This window comes from Halichoerus grypus, chromosome 3 (assembly GCF_964656455.1).
Source record: "Halichoerus grypus chromosome 3, mHalGry1.hap1.1, whole genome shotgun sequence".
In the NCBI taxonomy this organism is placed as follows: domain Eukaryota; kingdom Metazoa; phylum Chordata; class Mammalia; order Carnivora; family Phocidae; genus Halichoerus; species Halichoerus grypus.
Window position 1 is genome coordinate 40,496,212 of NC_135714.1, and position 18,980 is coordinate 40,515,191.

General features: G+C 45.4%; 1 protein-coding gene across 5 annotated transcripts in view; it reads left to right on the plus strand.

Annotated features, from left to right (window-relative positions):
• The first annotated feature begins 14,201 nt into the window (after nt 1–14,201).
• Nucleotides 14,202–18,980, plus strand: part of DCUN1D4 (defective in cullin neddylation 1 domain containing 4) — a 69,448-nt gene continuing 64,669 nt past the window's right edge. For 3 of the 5 annotated variants that reach the window (XR_004917630.2, XM_036093052.2, XM_036093053.2), the window contains exon 1: nt 14,202–14,349. Coding sequence is in view for 2 of the 5 variants with exons in the window: in XM_036093052.2 (XP_035948945.1) it covers nt 14,325–14,349 (25 nt within the window). In the remaining 3 variants the exon portion in view is untranslated. Of the gene's footprint in view, nt 14,350–14,664; nt 14,808–15,442; nt 15,464–18,980 lie in introns of those variants that run through there. The other 2 variants (XM_036093054.2, XM_036093055.2) reach the window with 2 other exon arrangements.

Here is an 18,980-nt window from a genome sequence, read left to right on the forward strand (position 1 = left end):
AATGTGTAGACTGCTTTGGATAGTATAGACTTTTTTTTTTTTAAGATTTTATTTATTTATTTGACACAGAGAGAGACACAGTGAGAGAGGGAACATAAGCAGGGGGAGTGGGAGAGGGAGAAGCAGACTTCCCGCTGAGCAGGGAGCCCAATGCGGGGCTGGATCCCAGGACCCTGGGATCATGACCTGAGCCGAAGGCAGACACTTAATGACTGAGCCACCCAGGCGCCCGGGATAGTATAGACATTTTAACAATAATTGTTCTTCCAATCCATGAGCATGGAATGTTTTTCCACTTCTTTGTCATCTTCAATTTCTTTCATCAATGTTTTATAATTTTCCGAGTACAGGTACCTTTTTAAAGGTGTGAGAGTTCTTTATGTTGTTTAGATACAAGTCCCTTACTAGATAAATAATTTGCAAATATTTTCTTCCATTCTGTGGATTGTCTTTTTACTTTCATGATGGTGTCCTTAGTAGCAAAAAGTGTTTAGTTTTGATAAAGTCCAATTTATCTGTATTTTTCTGTTGTTGCTTGTGCTGTTGGTGTCATATCTAAGAAAGCATGGTCTAATCCAAGGTCACAAAGATTTATGCCTATGTTTTCTTATAAGAGTTCTATAGTTTTGGGGCACCGGGGTGGCTCAGTCGGTTAAGCATCTGCCTTTGGCTCAGGTCATGGTCCCAGGGTCCTGGGATCGAGCCCCACCCCAGGTTCCCTCTCAGTGAGGAGCCTGCTTCTCCCTCTCCCTGGCCCCTGCTCATGCTCTCTCTTGCTATCTCTCTCTCTCAAATAAGTAAAATATTAAAAAAAAAAGAGTTCTATAGTTTTATCTCTTACATTTAGGTCCATGATTCATTTTGAGTTCATTACTATATATGATGTGAGGGAGCAGTACAAGTTTATCCTTTTGCTGTGGACATCCAGTTGTCTCATACCATTGTTGAACAGATTATCCTTTTTCCATTGAATTGTCTTGGCACCCTTACTGAAGATTACTTAAAAATAAATGTTCATAATTTTAACTTATACACTCTCGATTCTATTCTATTGATCTGTCTATCATTATGCCAGTACCACCCCGTCCTGGCTACTGTAGCTTTGTGTTAAGTTCTGAAATTGGGAAGTGAGTCATCCAACCTTATTCATATTTTCAAGATTGTTTTGGCTATTTGGGTTCCTTGAATTGCCACAGATGAATTTTTATCTGTTTTGTTAATTGTTGTATCCCCAGAGTTTAGCACAGTGCTAAACTGTAAATGCTAAACAAATACTATTTGAACAAATAAATAAATTCTCATAAAATTACAACAATAATGATTACAAAGTAGACATCTCTAAAAAATATCCTGCTTAGCATTCCTTCCCTCTATTCTTCAGGAAAGAACACTCATACTGTCTTGGAAAACTGTGGCTTACTAACTTCATGTTGTTCTTTCAGGGCTTCATACCATAGTATCCAATACCCCCTTGCCCCAGAAGACAGTATATGATTCAGGGCTGGCCAATTCCATTCAATCTCCTGCCATACTGATAGGCTTTGGTGTGATCACGTGAGTCAGGCCCTGACAATTAGAGTTCTGTCCTGAGATCACACGTTTTAAGGAGTGACCCCCCCACCGCCAACTGTAAGAGAGTGCATCCTGCCAAATTGAGAAACATGCAAAACAACAAAAAAAACCACCACCATAATAAAGACAAGTCAAAACAGATGTAAGTGGCAACAAGACAGAGTTGGAGAGAGCATCCTGTTGAGTTCTAGTTTCTGAATACAGTGGACCCTGAAGCTATACTATCTCAGTTGAGCTTAACAGGATTCTCAGCTGCACACAATGCAACTACTCTGGTTAACTTATGCAGACGAGGAATTCAGTGGGAGAGCATTGGGACGCTCACAGAATGCATGGGAAGTTTGAAAAACCTAGCTGAAGCAAGAGCCAAGTAGGGTAGAGCATGATCCAGATCCTGCCACAGAAGTTGTGTGCTTAGGATGCCAGAGCTTTCCTGCTTGTGCTGGACTCTGCTACCCCTGAACTCTTTGGTCTGCCCCTGGACTCTCAACCTTGCTGCAGTCAAGAAACTATCTCTAATTCATCCTTGTACCTCTGCACCATTCTCTCTCTCTCTCTTTTTTTGCCCAAGTAGGCTCCACACTGGGCATGGAGCCCAACACAGGGCTTAAATGCACAACCCTGAGATCAAGACCTGAGCTGAGATCAAGAGTTGAATGATTCACCAACTGAGCCACCCAGGCACCCTTGCACCATTCTATGAAGAGGTAAAGTCTTGGGTAGGAGCATTTTCTTATGTGGCCCTGGGTCAGCCACCAGGGTCCCCCTTCTCAATGCCAGGACCAGCATTCCATAAATAAATTTGCTTCTATTATTACATTTGCTTTGCCTTTTTTTGATTATAGGAGCCAAAAAATCCCCCCCTTTTTTGGCCTAAGCTACATTGGCTGAATTTCTGTCACTTATAACAAAAGAAATCTGATTCAAGGAAACAAAAATAATAGTAACAGCCACAACGACTTATGGTATTTTAGCAGGTCCTGAGATAAACGCTTTACGTCCTGTATTAGTTTCTGATGGCTGCTGTAACAAAATGCCATAAATGTGGTAGTTTAAAACACACATATTTAGGGGCGCCTGGGTGGCTCGGTCGGTTAAGTGTCTGCCTTCGGCTCAGTTCATGATCCAGAGTCCAGGGATTGAGCCCCGCATCGGGCTCCCCACTCAGCGGGAAGTCTGCTTCTCCCTCTGTCCTCCCTGCCCCACCCCATGCTCCCTCTCTCTCACTCAAATAAATAAATAAAATCTTTAAAAAAACACACACATATTTATTGCAGTTCTTGAATCAGAAGTACAAATGTGTCTCATGAGGCTATAAAGTCAAGGTGTTGTTAGGGCTATGTTCCTTCTGGAAGGAATTCATTTCCTTGCCTTTTCTAGCTTCTAGAAGATGCCAGCATTCCTTGGCCCTTGCCAGGAACTTCTTCACTCGGACCCCATCACATGTCCTTCTCTGACGCTGACCCTCCTGTCTCCCTCTTTCGCTTATAAGGACCTTTGTGATTACATAGGGCCCACTGGGAGAATCCAGGATAATCTCCCCATCTCAAAATTCTTAATCATATCTACCACGTCCCTTTTGCCATGTTAAGGAACACATTCACAAGTTCCACAGATTAGGGCATGGACATGTTTGGGGTGCCACTGTTCTGTCTACCACACACGTATCATCTGTTGAGTCCTCACAACACTCCTGTGAGGAAAGTGGTGCTATTGTGCTCATTTTAAAAATAAAGAAATCTTGCACAGAGAGTTCAGATAATGTGTCCTGTGTTCAGCAGAAGAGCCCATGTTCAAGCCTCGGCTGCTTTTTCAAAATCTGGTGTGTTACTCTTTTGTAACCCTACCACTTGGCTCTTCGATAGACTTGCTGCATTGGGAGTCTTGGTGAAGAAAATACGGATAAGATCTGATGGATGCATCATCTTTGTGTTTCCCTTCTAATCTGATGAATTGTGGAAAGAATGGCAGAGTCTCTTGAAACCCTTGGATCTTGAGATACAGTGAAGAAAAGCAACCTAATTCTATGAATCCTATTTCCAAACATTGGCTTACTCAGCAGCCTCCATAGGACAGCCTGCATCTCAAGCCAATAGAGCTTGGCTTACTAAAAGGGGACATGAGGCTCAAAAAACCCTCAAATACCAGCTTCTTTAACAAAGCTAAGAGCAACAGTGGCATGAGATATAGTATGAAGCTGAAATTCTTCAGGCCCTGGAGTTAGAGGGGAAGGATATACCCAAAAGAGTGATTGTCCTTAATTTAGGAATAATATAAAGATCAATGATAAAGCAGACTCTTCTCGGCTGACAAAACCACAGAGGATCTCAAGTAGCATGACACCCCTAGACTGGGCTTTAGTAGATACTAAGCACAGGGTGAAAACTGTCTTTAACATTCAGCTCTAGATTTCAGATCTAGAAAATGCTTTACCTTAAAGGCAGCCCACTAGCACTCAGCATGCTGTGAGAGAATAAAAGCTGCTGACTCTTCCTTATGAAATCAGTCCCACCAGCTCTCCACAGCCAAATTCTAGACAAACCGGAGCCATTTATTAACATAAGCATAAGCTGGAGTCTGCATATGCTCAAGGCCAGTAGAAACCATGGGTGAACTGGTAGAGATGAGAGACGTACAGAAAAGCTACTCTGTACTCCAATATTCACACTTCATCCAGGCCCAGTGGACAAAATGACTGCCGGTAGAGAGTTAATCAAGTCTTGATTCATGAAATGTTTACTGAGTTCCCGTTACATGCTGGAGACAGTATTAGATCATCAAAGACAGAGTTCCGGCTCTGAAGGTGAGGCGGCCTGACAGAGTAGAGGTTTCTCGCATGGAGGGATGGGGCCTGGCAGAGGGAGGAGGTCCCATGGACTTGGGAGGAAGGAGAGCTGGGCCAGCTTTGCTCTGTGAGCCAGGACTCTCCAGTTGCAAGTGACAGAAACTAATTTAAACTACAAATAGGAAATGTAATGTCATGAGAGCAATCCTCTGGGAAGGCAGATCAGCCAAGCCTGAGAAGTGCCTGGAACTAGGGACTAGATAGCCATCATGACAAGGCCACTGCATGGGCTCTTCCTGGTGTCTGAAAAGCTCTTCCTTCCCACTTAGTTTATTTACTACTCATTATTCATGTGTCTCCAGTCACCTCCTCGGGGGAGCCTCCCCTCTTTCCACTCATTTCCCTAACTGAATCACACCCAGAGTCCTGGCTGGTCGATTTGAGACTTTGGGGCAAATTAGAAAAAGATGATCCTTTTGGGTGGACAGTGCCAGTGTGTGAAGAACAAGGTGCCCCTTCCTCTGAGCAGACACAGCTTCACATCAAGCCCATCGATCGGTGAGCAGACTGTAAGTGGTATTCCAGCCCCTCTGTCCCCTTGGCTGTGCTCCTTTGTGCAGTGTGCAAACTGTACAAAGTAGCTGAGTTAGCTCCTCTATTGTATGCTCTCAAAAACTGTGTACCTTTTCTCCTTACTACTTGTCAAAATAGCAATTTTACTTTGCTTGCATGATTATTTAAGGAATGCCTCCTCTGCAAGCTCATAAGCCCCATGAGGGTAGCAATTGGGTCTGTTTTTGCTCAACGTGTTATTCCTAGAGCCCAGCAGTGTCTGGCACATGGAAGGTCCTTGATAATGGTTATTTCATGAATAGATGAATGAGCAAGCAAGAGATCATGTGCTCACTGGGAGTGGGAGGCACCCTGATTGGCTATCAAAACTCCATCTGATGAATGGTGGCGTGAGCAGTTCCCCCCAAAGAAGCAGGGCTCTTCCTAGCGAAAGAGAGGAAGGCCAGGCAGGAAAATGTCCAAGTGGCCCGATCCAGCCATTGACTTGCCATGGGCCTTGTCTGACCAGACTCTTCTGTGTCTTTGTCTCCTCACATGTGAGATGAGGGAATGTGCCCAGCTCATCCCTGAGATTGTCCTGCCCAAACATTCTATTCCCTTTTGTTCTGGTTCTGTTCCCTCCTGCCAAGTTCCGTTCTAGTGCTGCAGGTGTTAAGTGAAAAAAAGACATGACTGTGGGCAACCTCAGTCAAGGAAGGGCTTAATGGAGGTGAGCCTGAAGCTGAGTTGGAAGGGCTGGGGAGGAGCCATCATGGAGACCGGGAGGAGGACAGACTTAAGGGTGGGACGCTGGCTGGGGGAAGTACATTGTTGGTGTGGAGCCCTGTGTTTGTTAGGAGTCTTTTATTTCAAGTGTAAATATCTTTGCAAGGGGTACTATGTTAACACATGTATATTTCCCCTGGATCATACATATCCCAGAACAGCAAGCCAGTCATGCACAAGGAGCTGAGGGAACGAGACATTGGACGGGTAAGTTCTGATCATCAAAACCGGTCCCAGGTACAGGCGTCTCTGGGGTGCATGAAGCAGGCGATGGTGCTGGGATCTACACTCTGCATGCGTGCTGTGGGGAGCCGGGTGTCGTTTTGCTCCAACAGTGGCCGAGTGACTCAGAGGCAGGGGAGAAAGAAGTGTCTCCATTTCCTAACCCAAAAATGGCAAGAGGAATTGAGAATATCACCCTTCCTGTGACCGCTGAGTACCACAACCTCTCAGCACCAGTCTGGTCTCCTTCCGATTCTCAGGCAACCCCTCTGTCTTTCCTCCGGGATGTTGTTTAAACTCGTTTCAATCTTGCTCTTATTAGGGAACAGAGAGGTTTGCCTTCACTCACTGGGGATGAACCTTGTCCTGAAAATAGCAGGGGTCTGTCCAGGAGCGCCGGCTACCAGGCACCACGACGGGAGCCCTGGGATCCTGGAAGGGGAGCTGGAAAAGGGGGAGGAGGGGGCAAGTGGCAGAGTTTTGACCCACATGCAATGGCAACCCTTTAAAGCTGAATTGCCTGTAACAACACTCTGCTACTTTGAGCCCCATGGAGCCCAATATGGGGCTTGAACCCACAACCCTGAGATCAAGACCTGACCTGAGATCAAAAGACGGACGCTTAACCAACTGAGCCACCCAGGCACCCCTGAGCACTACTCTTACATACACCAACGGGTAGTTCTGTTGCCAGATCCCCAAATCATTTTAACAAGGAAGAGAATAAAGTTCCATACCCTGGAGTTGGGGAAACTGTGTTTCATGTTGCCACTAATGATGGGCAGAGAGAACACGGTACCTTTGTCCTGGCCCCCTAGAGTTATGTTAGGTGTGACTGCCTACCGGTGCAAGAAAAATAGGTATATAGTCTCCATAATAAAGGACTTGGAATGTGGGTTTGGGGGGGCGGTGCAGAGGGTGGGCAAACAGCCCTTTGTACAATGCCATACAAAGAAGGGATATAGCAAAGTGATGAAAAAATTCAGATCTGAAGCCAGGTTGCCTGGGTTTAATTCTCCCAGTTCTGCCATTTACTAGCTGTGTGACCTTGGGGAAGTTACTTTCTCTGTGCCTCAGTCGCCTCACCTGTAAAATGAGTTTAACAAAAGTTTCTACCTCTTGGGATTGTTGAGAGGATTAAATGAGTCGATACGAACACTAGAATGGTGCCTGGTGCCAAGTGAGTGGTACTTAAGTGTTTGCCAATACAGTATTTATAGTCTATTATCTGTGAATTGGAAATGTTTCCCAAAGCTACAGTTATATAAAATTTGAATGGAGATTTAGAACAGATGAAGGTTGTAGTGAGAGAGCTTTGAAGCCAGAAAAAGTGACTGCGAGGTGGAGGGATGAAGAATGAAATGAAAGCAGTTGCAGGGGCTCAAGGTCAGACTTGCCCAGTAAACTGACCAGACCGTGGGGGTGGGGCAGGGCGGTGGGGCAGCCCGAGCCCAGTGGGAGCTGATCAGGGCCTGGGGTCAGGGGATGAGAGGATGAGACAATCAGATGAGAGGGAAGGCAAAGGGTGACTGTGGGCAGGGGAGGACCCAGAGTCTGGGTGTGGGTGGCTGCAGAAAAAGCAGCTTTGACAGCAACCCAGTTTGGAACTGGAGGTGAGCGAAATTTGGAAACAGAAGCTTATTTTTGGCCTCTCCTCTCCAAAGAGCACTGCTTCTCTCTTGCTCTTTGTCCGATAGTCCAATACCTCCATACTGCCTTGAAAATGCTGCCCCCCAGAGCCAAGCCTTCCCTCCTTTCTACTGCTCCACAGCCTGAAAATGCTCACCTCACCCACCAGTTCCCATTATTTGAGCGCAGGCGCAGACGACAGTCAGACTGGGGAGGAGGGTGTGGAACTCCTCTCTCACCAACAAATCACTGAGAGCCACTGACTAGTCCCTCAAGTGTCTGCATTTTAAAAGGGAAATACTTGTAAACTCAAATGAATGTCTCATCTAGGAATTCTTAATTTAGGGGGTGATGGGGTGGACATAGGTAGATTTCAGGCCTTTGACAGGGAGTCATCATTTTCATTGATTCTTAAAGGAGTCCTGTGACTCCCAAAATGTTAAGGGTATTTGCTTTAACCTACTTTGGCGAAGGAAGTGTAACAAACTAAAGTGTAAGCATTCAGGTTAGTTGGAAGGAAATACTTTTCAATTGGGTAAATCAGTGGTTTGTGTGTGTGTGTGTGTGTGTGTGTGTCCGCACGTGTGTGTGTGCACGCCTCCAAATTCTTTCCTTTTTCTATTTTGGAACCATAGATATTTTTCTGAAATATTTTGGATTCACTACTTTCTTCCCACAACATGGCTTCTCTAGTGACTTCAATTGGGGGGTTCAGGTGTGTCAGGAGGCTTGTGGTAGCTGAGGCAGATGAAACCAGCTTGTAGGAGCTGGAATCTGCTTAGTCACAGGTTTCTGACATCCTACATCCTCTTCCTTTCTAGAACAGGAAGTTCTTACTTCCATAACATGTTATCACCAAGGAAGTGAGCATATATTTTCCTCAGCTCCTGTCCTCCTCTTCCCTCCCCCACTTCCTACTGCTGCCTGCCGGCTCCATCCACTCTCCCAGAATGCTTCACTTTGCCATAATGAGATGCTCGGCTGTGCAGCCACCCGACGTCTGGAGATGGATGGGGCCTCCTGTATGCCCTGAGAGGGATGTTAAAAAGACATTGTATTCCTGGAAGCAGGCTAGAAAAGGCGAGGAGAAATGAAGAGCCTGACAGCACACAGACGCCACTGTACAACGAAAATGGTTATTCTTTCTGCCCATACCCTGCTAGCTGGAGTAACTGAAGCAATGGTGTATTTATGAAAGTCACTCTACACGTCATGCATTGTTTAGATTCGATTGGAAAATTATACCTTCTGAGATCGAATTTAATGCCACATCATTAGGACTTGATGAGCTCCATGCGAATAAGGTGAAAATACCCAATTCAGAAAAGAACATGTGGTAATGAGCACAGTTTTATTCAAATACTCTTAAATCCCTAGGCAGGTGTGATTTCCAAAAAATAAAAGGCCCTGGGTAAAAAAAAAAAGAAAAGAAAAGTGCCAGTTTAAGTATTCTATAGTTGTGCTGGAGAAAAAGATTAGCAAAAAAAAAAAAAAAAAAAAGAAGAAAGAAAGAAATTGAAATTGAAACACTGATGTCAAATCTCAGCAGAATTGGAAAATTCTTAGCTTTTCTGAGAGATCCCTAAAACGGCAGCTTCATAAAGAAGGAAACCCGGATTTTCTAGATAACTTAAAAACACAGACTCATTTTTACTTGAAATAGCCCCAAGCATAAAAATTAGCCAACTGCACCTCACAAGACTGCATGAAGTTCACAAGGAAATATGTGAAAGCATCACATAATTGGCGCTCATGCATTTATTCCTGCTTCTCTCTCCCACTTCTATAAATGCTTGTACATATTCTATCATATTTATCCCTTGAAGATATTATTCCCATGTTTGTAGATGGAGGAATGAAGGCCCAGACAAGTTTAATGCCTGCTTAAGTAGGAGGGTCTGCGTCTTATTCCAGGCTGACCCAAGGGTAATACCTAAAGACACTTTGCCTCTGGTATAGCAGATTAAAAATCTGTGGCACTCAGGGAAGGGTAATATTACTTCAAAGCACAAGGAAGAGAAATTAGTCACTATGGGAACACAATATGTGCTTCTATTTATGTAGAATCCCCTGTAATTTACTACAATCTGTTTAATTGTTTAGGAATTTCTTATGTACATCTGAACTTCCAGTAGCAATCAATTTCCATTAAGCTAGTTTTCAGAGAGTTTGAATGACACAGCATTGATACTGGGTACTCATTTTTTTTCTTTATTGTGTAAAGTCTCACATTTCAGTTTCAAACTAGGCTAATTTCACATTGGTGGCATGTCTTGGTGAAGAAAGCTTTTGTCCCTAACTCAATGCTCACTGTAAACTCTAGAAAGGAGAAAGGAAGCCAAGTTAATAATACATAGTGACTGTGGAGTCAGGGACCAGCTTAGAGGAAAAGAAGGGTTCGTGATGATAAACTGGCTGTGAGGGGGAAGGGTTGATTCAAGAATATGATGAGTACTGCTGCTCACAGGTATGGAGCCAGGTATTTTTATGTGCTTTACTTATACTTACTCATTCACTTATTTCTCACAACATACCTAGAAGGTAGTTCCTATTATTTTCACTATTTTGCGGATGAGGAAACCAAGACACACAGAGATGTGAAATAATTTGTCTTCAGTGGTGGACTGACTTCTTAAGCCAATGGGCTTTTAATCCAGGCCATCCGGATTAAGCTTATGTTCTGCTTCAGAAAAAAATGTCAAAAGTGCTGCCATGGCTAAAAATGCCCAGTGTAGAGTTGGTTCCAGAAAGTTCCATCTCTTAAGGTCTCTCTTTTTTGTGTGTGTGTGTGGAAGTTACATTATTGCCCCAACAGAGGCTGATGAAAAAAAAAAGGAAGACCTTTTAACGTACATTATAAACGGACATGACAGGATATCAATTCTACAAAGTAATCTGGAGTGATTAGAAAGAGGTCACTTGCTTGTGTGTCATTTTCAGTGTTCTAACCTCTAGCATAAGAGGGGCAGGGGAAAAGGAAGCGGATGAAAGAAAAAGTGTAGTGAATAAGATATATGGTAAACGATGCCATCTTTTCAGCTTTTCAATCATAACCAGTTTTGAGGAGAGACTGTCCCTGTTGGTGACAATGGAGGAAAATGTCTACTTCTGTGCTTTTTCCATTAACCTAGTAATTGGGACATGACTATGTATAGGTATTGAAAAACAAAACCTACATTTTTATTACCGTATGAGCATTTGGTAAGTGGCTATTGCAAAACTGTTCTATGTATATATGTGAAAAGCACCATAAGTTAAGGTGGCATTCTTATGAAATTCAAAGCTTAAGAGCTGAAACTGTTTCCCAGTAGCACAGGCCTCAATGGTTAAAAGGTTAATTCCAGTAGGCTGAAGAGGCTGCCCCCTCCCACTGATCTATCAGAGTAGGGAACATATTATATTCAGCAGAGCCTCATTAGATACTCTAGATAAATAATCTCATTAATAATATACCATGAAGTCAATAGTTGCTATTGAAATAAGGTCAAAAGGATAAAATAGATAAGAAGGATGGAGTAACCTGGAAATAATCTTTCAGACTTGTATTTTTCATAATATATATCTACAAAGGCAGCCTGAGTGTCTACATACTCAACTCTAGAAAGAGGCCAGATTTCACCATCTTTTAAAAACAGATTCACCTCCATATCATTGTATCCTTCTAAGTAAACCTCTCAGGTATGGAGGGCATACATTAACCTGATTAAGAAGAGAGGGAACATTATAACACAGGGAGTTTGACCACTTAGGGACACTATTCCTTATTAGCTAGGTGGCAAGATACTGAACGGTCTCAACCTCAGTTAACTTACCTGTAAATTAGGAATAATATTAGTACCCTCCTTGGAGTGTTGTGAGGTTAGGTGGAATACTTTAACAAGCAAAGCACTATAAGAGTAATGCCTATCACATGGGAAGCAACAAAAAAAAAGCTGTCATCATTTGGATTAGCAAACTGTCAGTTGGTTATGAGTTTGAAGAAATAAACTATCCTGACCTCTACTGATATATTTACTTTTTTTGGTTTGTTTGTTTCCATGTAATCCCATCTAGCCTGACTTTTGATAACTAGTGGAGTTCCACATACTCTTTCACTGCAATCTGAGGCTGAATTAATTCCTCCCTGACCTGAGTTCTTTCCGATTCTCTTCCAATTTTATCAGGGGCATATTTATCTATTTGTCTAAGCAGGCCCAAGTTTATTTCAGCCTTAGGACTATGCCATTCTCCACTCTGTATCCCCATCCCCAACACATGCAGAAAAGCATGCTATGGTGGGATGTGTGGAATTTGGGGAAAAGTTTTACTCTACCAACACAGTCCCAAGACACTAACTTTTCCCCCAAGGATCTGAATATAAAGGCACAGAAGTGTAACATTATTACCTCAGTAAACATCCCCACAGAGATCAAGTTGTTTGGAGATGGTATCAATGAGAAAAAAGTTAAATGTTCTAATACATATTGAAAAAATTTCCTGTTGAATTTCATAAAAAAGAAGGCAGTATTCCAGCTATGAAGTATAGAATTTGTATTAGATGGCTATAACAACTCTCAAATGGGAAGGAAGAGTAGTTTACCCGTCTTTGGAGTTTGAAGCTTTGATATTGGTACAGGAGGAAAGACCTGGTCTAGGAGTTGAAAAACCTGAGTTTAGTTATTGCTTTGTTATTACTAGTTGAGTAACTTGGATTAGACATTTAACTCCATTGGACCTCAACTCTCATATTCTTAAAATGAGGAAGCTGGATTTTCCCAAGCCTTCTCCCAGATCTAAAATTTCACATTATAGTCAACATTCAGTTCACTTTAAGGAACAATTAAGGAGTGCCTATTATTTGAAAGCACTGTACTAGATGCTAGGGACATAAAGATAAATATAAGAAAATTCCTGCCCTCAAAGGTTTATAGTCTTGTGGATTATTAAAATGATGGGGAGATATCTGCAGAATATTATATATAAAAAAATATTATGATTTGTGTAAGTTCTATATAATTTATTACTTTCTAGATAATGATAGGCTGAAAACATAAATGGGATAAAGAATGCAGGAGCAGCTCTTCTGTTTCGAGTAAGGAGGGACTTTCTTAGAATTAGATCTGCCCAACAAGGAATGGCCTATTTCAGAGTCCAGAGGTACTTACCCATCTCTGTGAGGCCCAGCTGACAGACCTGTCAGGTTAAAAGTCACCAATATGGATGAGAATCTTGAAACCTAAAGTGGATAAATTCAGGTCAATTCTGAGATTCTATGATTAGGCAAAGTGATTCATAAATATTTGAATGACAGAAACATGATAGATATAAAATTATAAGAATGTAATTTACCCATGAGACATTAGGCATTAAGAGGGATGGAGTATATACTACAACAGGAGTGGTGTAGGATAGAGGAACTGGTTTGATCCTGTTCCTTCAAAATATCTTGGTTTTGGCGTGACATTTATCCCCTGACTTGAAACGTAAATTTCAGAGCCCTGAAACTCAAAAGCCTCGGCTGAAGAAATCTAAAACCAAAATGACCAATGTTTTGTTAACAATTGTTTGTGGTGTAATCCTATTCCTTGAGGGGGTGTGTAATGCTCTTGGCTGTAGGTTGGGGTAGGGCCTTGGAATACAGGTAAGTGGTGTAGGTGTCCTGTGATGGGGGTAGGAGGGGGCTATCCTCCCTAAATATCTCAAAATATTATTCTGCTACATTATGGTTAAGTGTGATGAGTTGGTTGGAAAGCGTTGAAAAAAGTGGTTGCAACTCGTGAAAATGGTGCGAATTCTTGCCTTAGGAAACTCAATGGTCCTAAGAATTCACTTAAATTAACACCTTCTTCTGCCAAGTAACAGCCAAATGAGGCCCTCTTAGCGTCAGGGCCCTAATTTCCTGTATCCTGTGTGGGGCGTACGTGTGTACGACGGACAATGCCTGTAGCATTCGAAGCCTTTAGAACAGCCCACTTTTGACCTAGGGGATAGAAGTGTGGTGATTCTGGAAGAGATGTACGTTTCGAAAACGGGGAGAGGATGTAATTGTTGTACAAGAAATGGGAATTTGTTCCTCACCCGAGGGTTTGCTGGAAACGAGGACACGGCGATTCTTTATCCAGTTTCCTGTAGTAGGGAACACCTAGCAAGAGAAGTCCCAGTCCAAGTTCGGCGCGGACTGGGCTCCTGCTGAGAACCGCTCTGAGGCATGCGAGACAAGTGGGAGACCCAAGTAGGGGGTGACTCCCCTACTCCTTGTAGTGGGACACAAGCTACCCCAACGGTGCTTTCCCTTCTCGACTCTTCGCGGAACACCACGCGTGCTTTGTTTCAGAAGCCGACCCATCTTTCTCGGTTGGTCTGCAGCTCCACCAATCCCGCCCGTGACGGGGCGGGGCTTCAGGGTCAAGGTGGACCAGTTCCCCAGCCTCGCCCCTACACGCGCTCTCGGACACCCGGGGGTGAGTGACAGCAGCCGGGTCCAACCTGCTGTTCCAGACCGTGGCCTCCGCCAGGGGCGTTACGGGGACGAGGCGCCGGGCCAATCGCATTGGACTTCAAGGGGCGGGGCCTCTTTGCCAGCTCCAGACCGGCGCCCTCCGCACTCTTTTTGTCAAATGAGAGACGCTGAGGGGCGGTCCCTCAAGCGAGGTTCAGCCAATGGTTGGAGCCGAGGTGGGCGGGCCGGGTGTGCTGGCGGCTGGTCCTCAGCTCCGAGCCGAGGTGCGGCGAGCCGGTGGGGGGACCGCGAGGCGAGCGCGGGAGCCTGGGCGGCGAGTGGGGTGTGAGCTGCCCGAAAATGCACTCGGATGCCGCCGCTGTCAGTGAGTAACAGAGCGAGCGGGCCGGGGCCGGGCGGTTGCCAACACTCTCCACTCCGTTCCCGCAGTCCCCGCCCCCCGCCTCCTGTCCCGAAACGCGCCGGGAGCCCCTGCCCAGGAGCCACCCCTTCCCCTCCCGGGGCCGGGGCGGGCGGTGACGCTGCGGGTGGCGCGGGGGCGGGCGTGGGGGGGAAGGGGCCGGCCTGCCGGGGGAGGGCGGAGGTGAGGGGGGTGGGGACTGGCTCCTTTTCAGTGTTGGGGGCAGGGGGGGCGGGACGTGCGATGAAGGGCTGGGACCGGAGTGCCTGGGGTGAATGGAGGTGGAGGCGGCGGCGGGCGCTAGCGGGCAGGGCCGGGGGTGGCACCGGCGCGGGCAGAAAGAGAGGGAGCGAGCGAGCGGGGCGCAGGGGTGAGGATTTCCTAGGGGCTGAGCGGTGCGGGCGGCTCCGTGAGAAAGGCGGGTGAGTGCGAGGGGAGCGCGGGGGCGGGGACAATGGGAAGAAGGGCTGGATGGCGGGGGTGGGGGGGGAACAATGCGGTGGGGGAATGGGGGTAGCGGCCGAGTGGGGCAGGAGGGCGGGCACGGAGATGAGGGCTGATGTAACGGGAGAGCGAGGTGGTGGGAGGGATTGGGGTGTGATGGGATAGTTGGGGAGTCCGGCGGGCGGGAGAGGCATAGGAAGGGTGGTGGGTAACTGGGAGTGGTGAGAGGGGGCAGACGTTGGGGTAATAGGATTGAGCAGGTGTTGGGAAGAGAGGGTAATTGGGAGTGAGAGGAGAAGGAGGAGGGGAGGGTTTGGGGTGACAGGATGGGGGCAGGGGTAGAGGAGGTGCGGTGGGGGTGTAGAGCTAGTTAGGAGGAAAGGGGGGTTGGGAGGGGCCAGGGCAGGGGGAGGACTGTCAAGTCCAGATTCGGTCCGCGCAGGGCTGGGGGGGGGTGTCAGACTATGTTTTCTGTGAGGTGTTCCCTCCCCACGATCAAGACAGGGTCCGTGAAAGGGGGAGCCCTGAGCTTCGGGGTGCGGGGAGTGGAGGGGGCGGGGCTGAGGTGGAGGGGGCGGGGAGGTGCCCTGAGGTTGGCGCTGGCCGCGGTTCCCCCAGAGCGGCGGGAAGCGAGGTCAGCGCTGGCGCGGGCTCCGGCTGCGGGACTGGGAGGCGGGGCCGGGGTGCGGGCTGCGGGTTTTCCGCGGCGGGATCCGGAGGGGTCGGGCCCTGTAGACCGGGTGGGGGGTTTTGCGCAGGGGAGGTGTTGGGGTCCCAGGCAGTCCGTGGGATTGGCAGTCTGTGACGCAGTTGTCTAATTTCTGGTCGTCAGGTGTGGACGCTGGTGCCTGGGGACCCGCTTCCCTGCAGGGAGGGCCGGGCCAGAGGCCCCGCGTAAGCGCTCGCGGGGCGAGACCTCTGCCAAGCTTGCGGGGAGGACGCTTTAGGGGTTTCCTTTAGGGTCTGGCTCCAGTGGCCGGGTGTGAAGGGGAAAGGCGGTCGCGCGGAATTCTGGGACTTGTAGTCCGCGCCGCGCGGGGCCGCGGTTGGGTTGGGTGCACGTGGGTAACTGTGGAAACGAGTCCCAGAATGCAGCGCGCCCCTCGGAGCCTCCGGCTCTGCTAACTCGTGCTTTATTCCCAGCGGACCCGAGCGCGCTCTTCGGAGCCTCTCTCGTCCCCTGGGACTGGAGCGATTCACTGGACCTTCTCCCTGTGTCAGCGGGAGGGGGAGAACCAAGCCAAACGCAGTCCTTTCACACTTGGGTTCTTGATTCCCGAGTTGATTACTTCCCCCTGCCTTTGGTGGCCTTATTTGTAGAGTAAATGCTTAGTCTTTTACCATCTAGCACGTAGGCTTGGAGAAACATTCAAGATGCAGCACAGTCTAAAGCAGAGTTTAGGATGCTGTATTTATTGTGGCATCCAGTGTATGTAAACAGTAGGTTAAAAGATTTCGTCTTAGGTAAATCTGGGAATGTAGTGGAGACCCATGTAACCCTTGTGAAGATAATATGGATTATGTGTTTGTATTTCCTGGGCTGTTTGAACTGCCCAAAGATAGGACTTTTTGAAAGAAGATGGTCTTGAAATGAATTGAATGATGGAGGCGGCTTAATGGAATTTAGGGTGGAACTATGCCCATTCATAAAGCCAGCATGAAGATGAGCAAAGGGAATATAGGATGTTTTCAGTTTTCAAGGGAACGTGGGAAGTAAATGAGGCTAGCAGAATGTAAACTCAGTGGACGACCTTAAGAGGTTTTTGTGTTTTTGTTTTTAGCTGGGGCTGTAATTCTTTTCTCTTTGCCTCTTTAATATTAGAGACCATCCTCTCAGTCTGTAGATGCCCCAAACACCACATCCTTTGCCAGTTCCCATTACCATTTATATACTGAATTTGTACATTGCAGAATCTGTCATGTAGAGGGCAATAACATTAGCTTGGAGATAACAGACTATTTTTATATGATACATAAGGTATTATGAAACTATTGGTCGCATAGTCACTGGAAGAATATTATAATGACCCTAATGATAAAATTTTACCAAAAAGTCCTAAAATTTGGAAACCTTTTAGTATAGTTACAAATATACTGAACTTGATTAAGTGATTAGTGATTAAATCATGGCCGAAAAATTGGGCAATGTATGGTTTTTTCAGGAAAAGATTTCTGTCCATCTTATGTTTTACTTAATCTTATGATGAAATATTCAGGAAGCCCTTTGTGATATGTAAATATGTAATATGGACATGTTTTTTAAAATATGCACTTAATGCTGGAATTTGTTCATATAAAACGTAAAGTGTCCAAGGTTGAAAACAAGAGTTATAATTGCCTTCAAGATGGTGTTTTAAAGAAAATATTAGGCCAGTAATTTCTTTCCCTTTTTATTTTTGTTACATCCCAAAGGGCAGATACCTTTTACGCGCACACAATCCCCCTCTCCTCCAGCCCCTCAAACCCTAGGTTTCTAAACATGATCAGCTTCTACTTTATGCTGTGGATTTTAGGGTCCTCTTTGAGCCTTTGGGGACGTCCTTTATTTTCATGTGAACTTAGCTGTGCATTTAAACAGATGTTTCTTATACTTAACCCAGAATTTTTTCACTGTTTTATATTGGGAAGGATTTTTAGGTTATCTTGTTTATAACATTGCCAGAAAAGAAAGTCTCCTTCATTTTCTCCATCTTAGAGGACTTCTGTACATTTACTCTTTCCTTCCTTTGTTCCTGCCTCCAAGAAGTGCCCCTATCAATACTTGATCATGCTTTTTCAAATAATTATTTACCATTACATCCCTTTCTGTTTTTATCTTTAGCTGCTCCCAGCAGCTCTTATAGCTTACTGCTTTTTTCCTGACTAATAATACATGTTTGCATTTTCTCATCTCAAGAATAATGATCTTGTTAACTCAGCAGAATAAAAATCAGCCTGTCAGAAACTGACCTCATGATTTGACCGTGTGTATCCATTATTGGCAAGTAACTATACACAACTAAAAATGGCATAAATAATAGAATTTATTATTGTCCAGTAGCAAGAAGTGTAGAGAATAGATGGTTGTAAGGGTGGTATGGTGTCTGAATGATGTGCTTGAAGACTTTAGGCTCTTTCCATCCTTTTATTCTCCTATTTTTAGTATTTGGCTTATGGAAAGCCTCAGGCTCATTGCTTCATGTTGGTAATGTGGTTGCTGTGGCCCCAGACATCATCCCTGTGTGAGACGGGAAGGAAGGAAGGATATTTTCTTACAACTCTCTCTTAGCAGAGAGGAGTCTTCTAGAACGTCACCTTGGAGACTTCCCCTTCAGTTTCATTGGGTAGAACTGATTTAATGGCACTGCTACTTGTAAGGAAGGTTGAAAAAGTGGAAGTCTGGCATTTTTCAGCTGCTTTTGTGAGATGTGGCCTTTGCTAGGGTAGAGGAGCAGTGAGGAGAATACTCTGGGTTGGCAGCCTACAGGTTATATCCCTGAGCCAGCTACTTTGTCCAGCTATCTCTGGCTTGGTCTCAGTCTTTTCTTAATCTGTTGATTTATTTTCTGCCTCATTTAAAAATAATTAAAAGTGACTTACTAAGTACAGATAAAAGCTGTGAAGAGAAGGAAAATAGGGTCGCCGGGGTGGCTCAGTCGGTTAAGCGTCCGACTTGATTTCGACTCAGGTCATGATCTTGGGGTCATGAGATCAAGCCCAGGGTCAGGCTCCACACTCAGTGTGGAGTCTATTTGGGAGTCTCTCTCTCCCTCTCCCTCTCCTCTCTCTCTCTAATAAATAAGTTTTAAAAAGAGAAGGAAAATAAACTTTAGATGTACAGGCTGCACATAAATGCTTGCCGTATGTTAGAAATAGGCCAAATATTTGGCTCTGAGCTTCCTAGTAGTCAAAACAAAGAGCAAAACAAGACTAATTTTATTCATTTGGTGAATGAAGCCGCAGTTCACTTAATAACCCAAGGTGGAAGCTAAGACATTTCTCATCCTCTTTTTCCCTGGCTGGTGGTAAGAGGGGGACTGCATTTCCTCCCGTGCCTTACTACCTATTGCTGTCGCCTTAGGGCTCACCCATCTTTCTTACGTTGTTGTTGTTGTTAATCCGCAGTAATCCTTTTGCTAGCCTCAGCCTCCTCTCACTTTGTCCTCTTCATC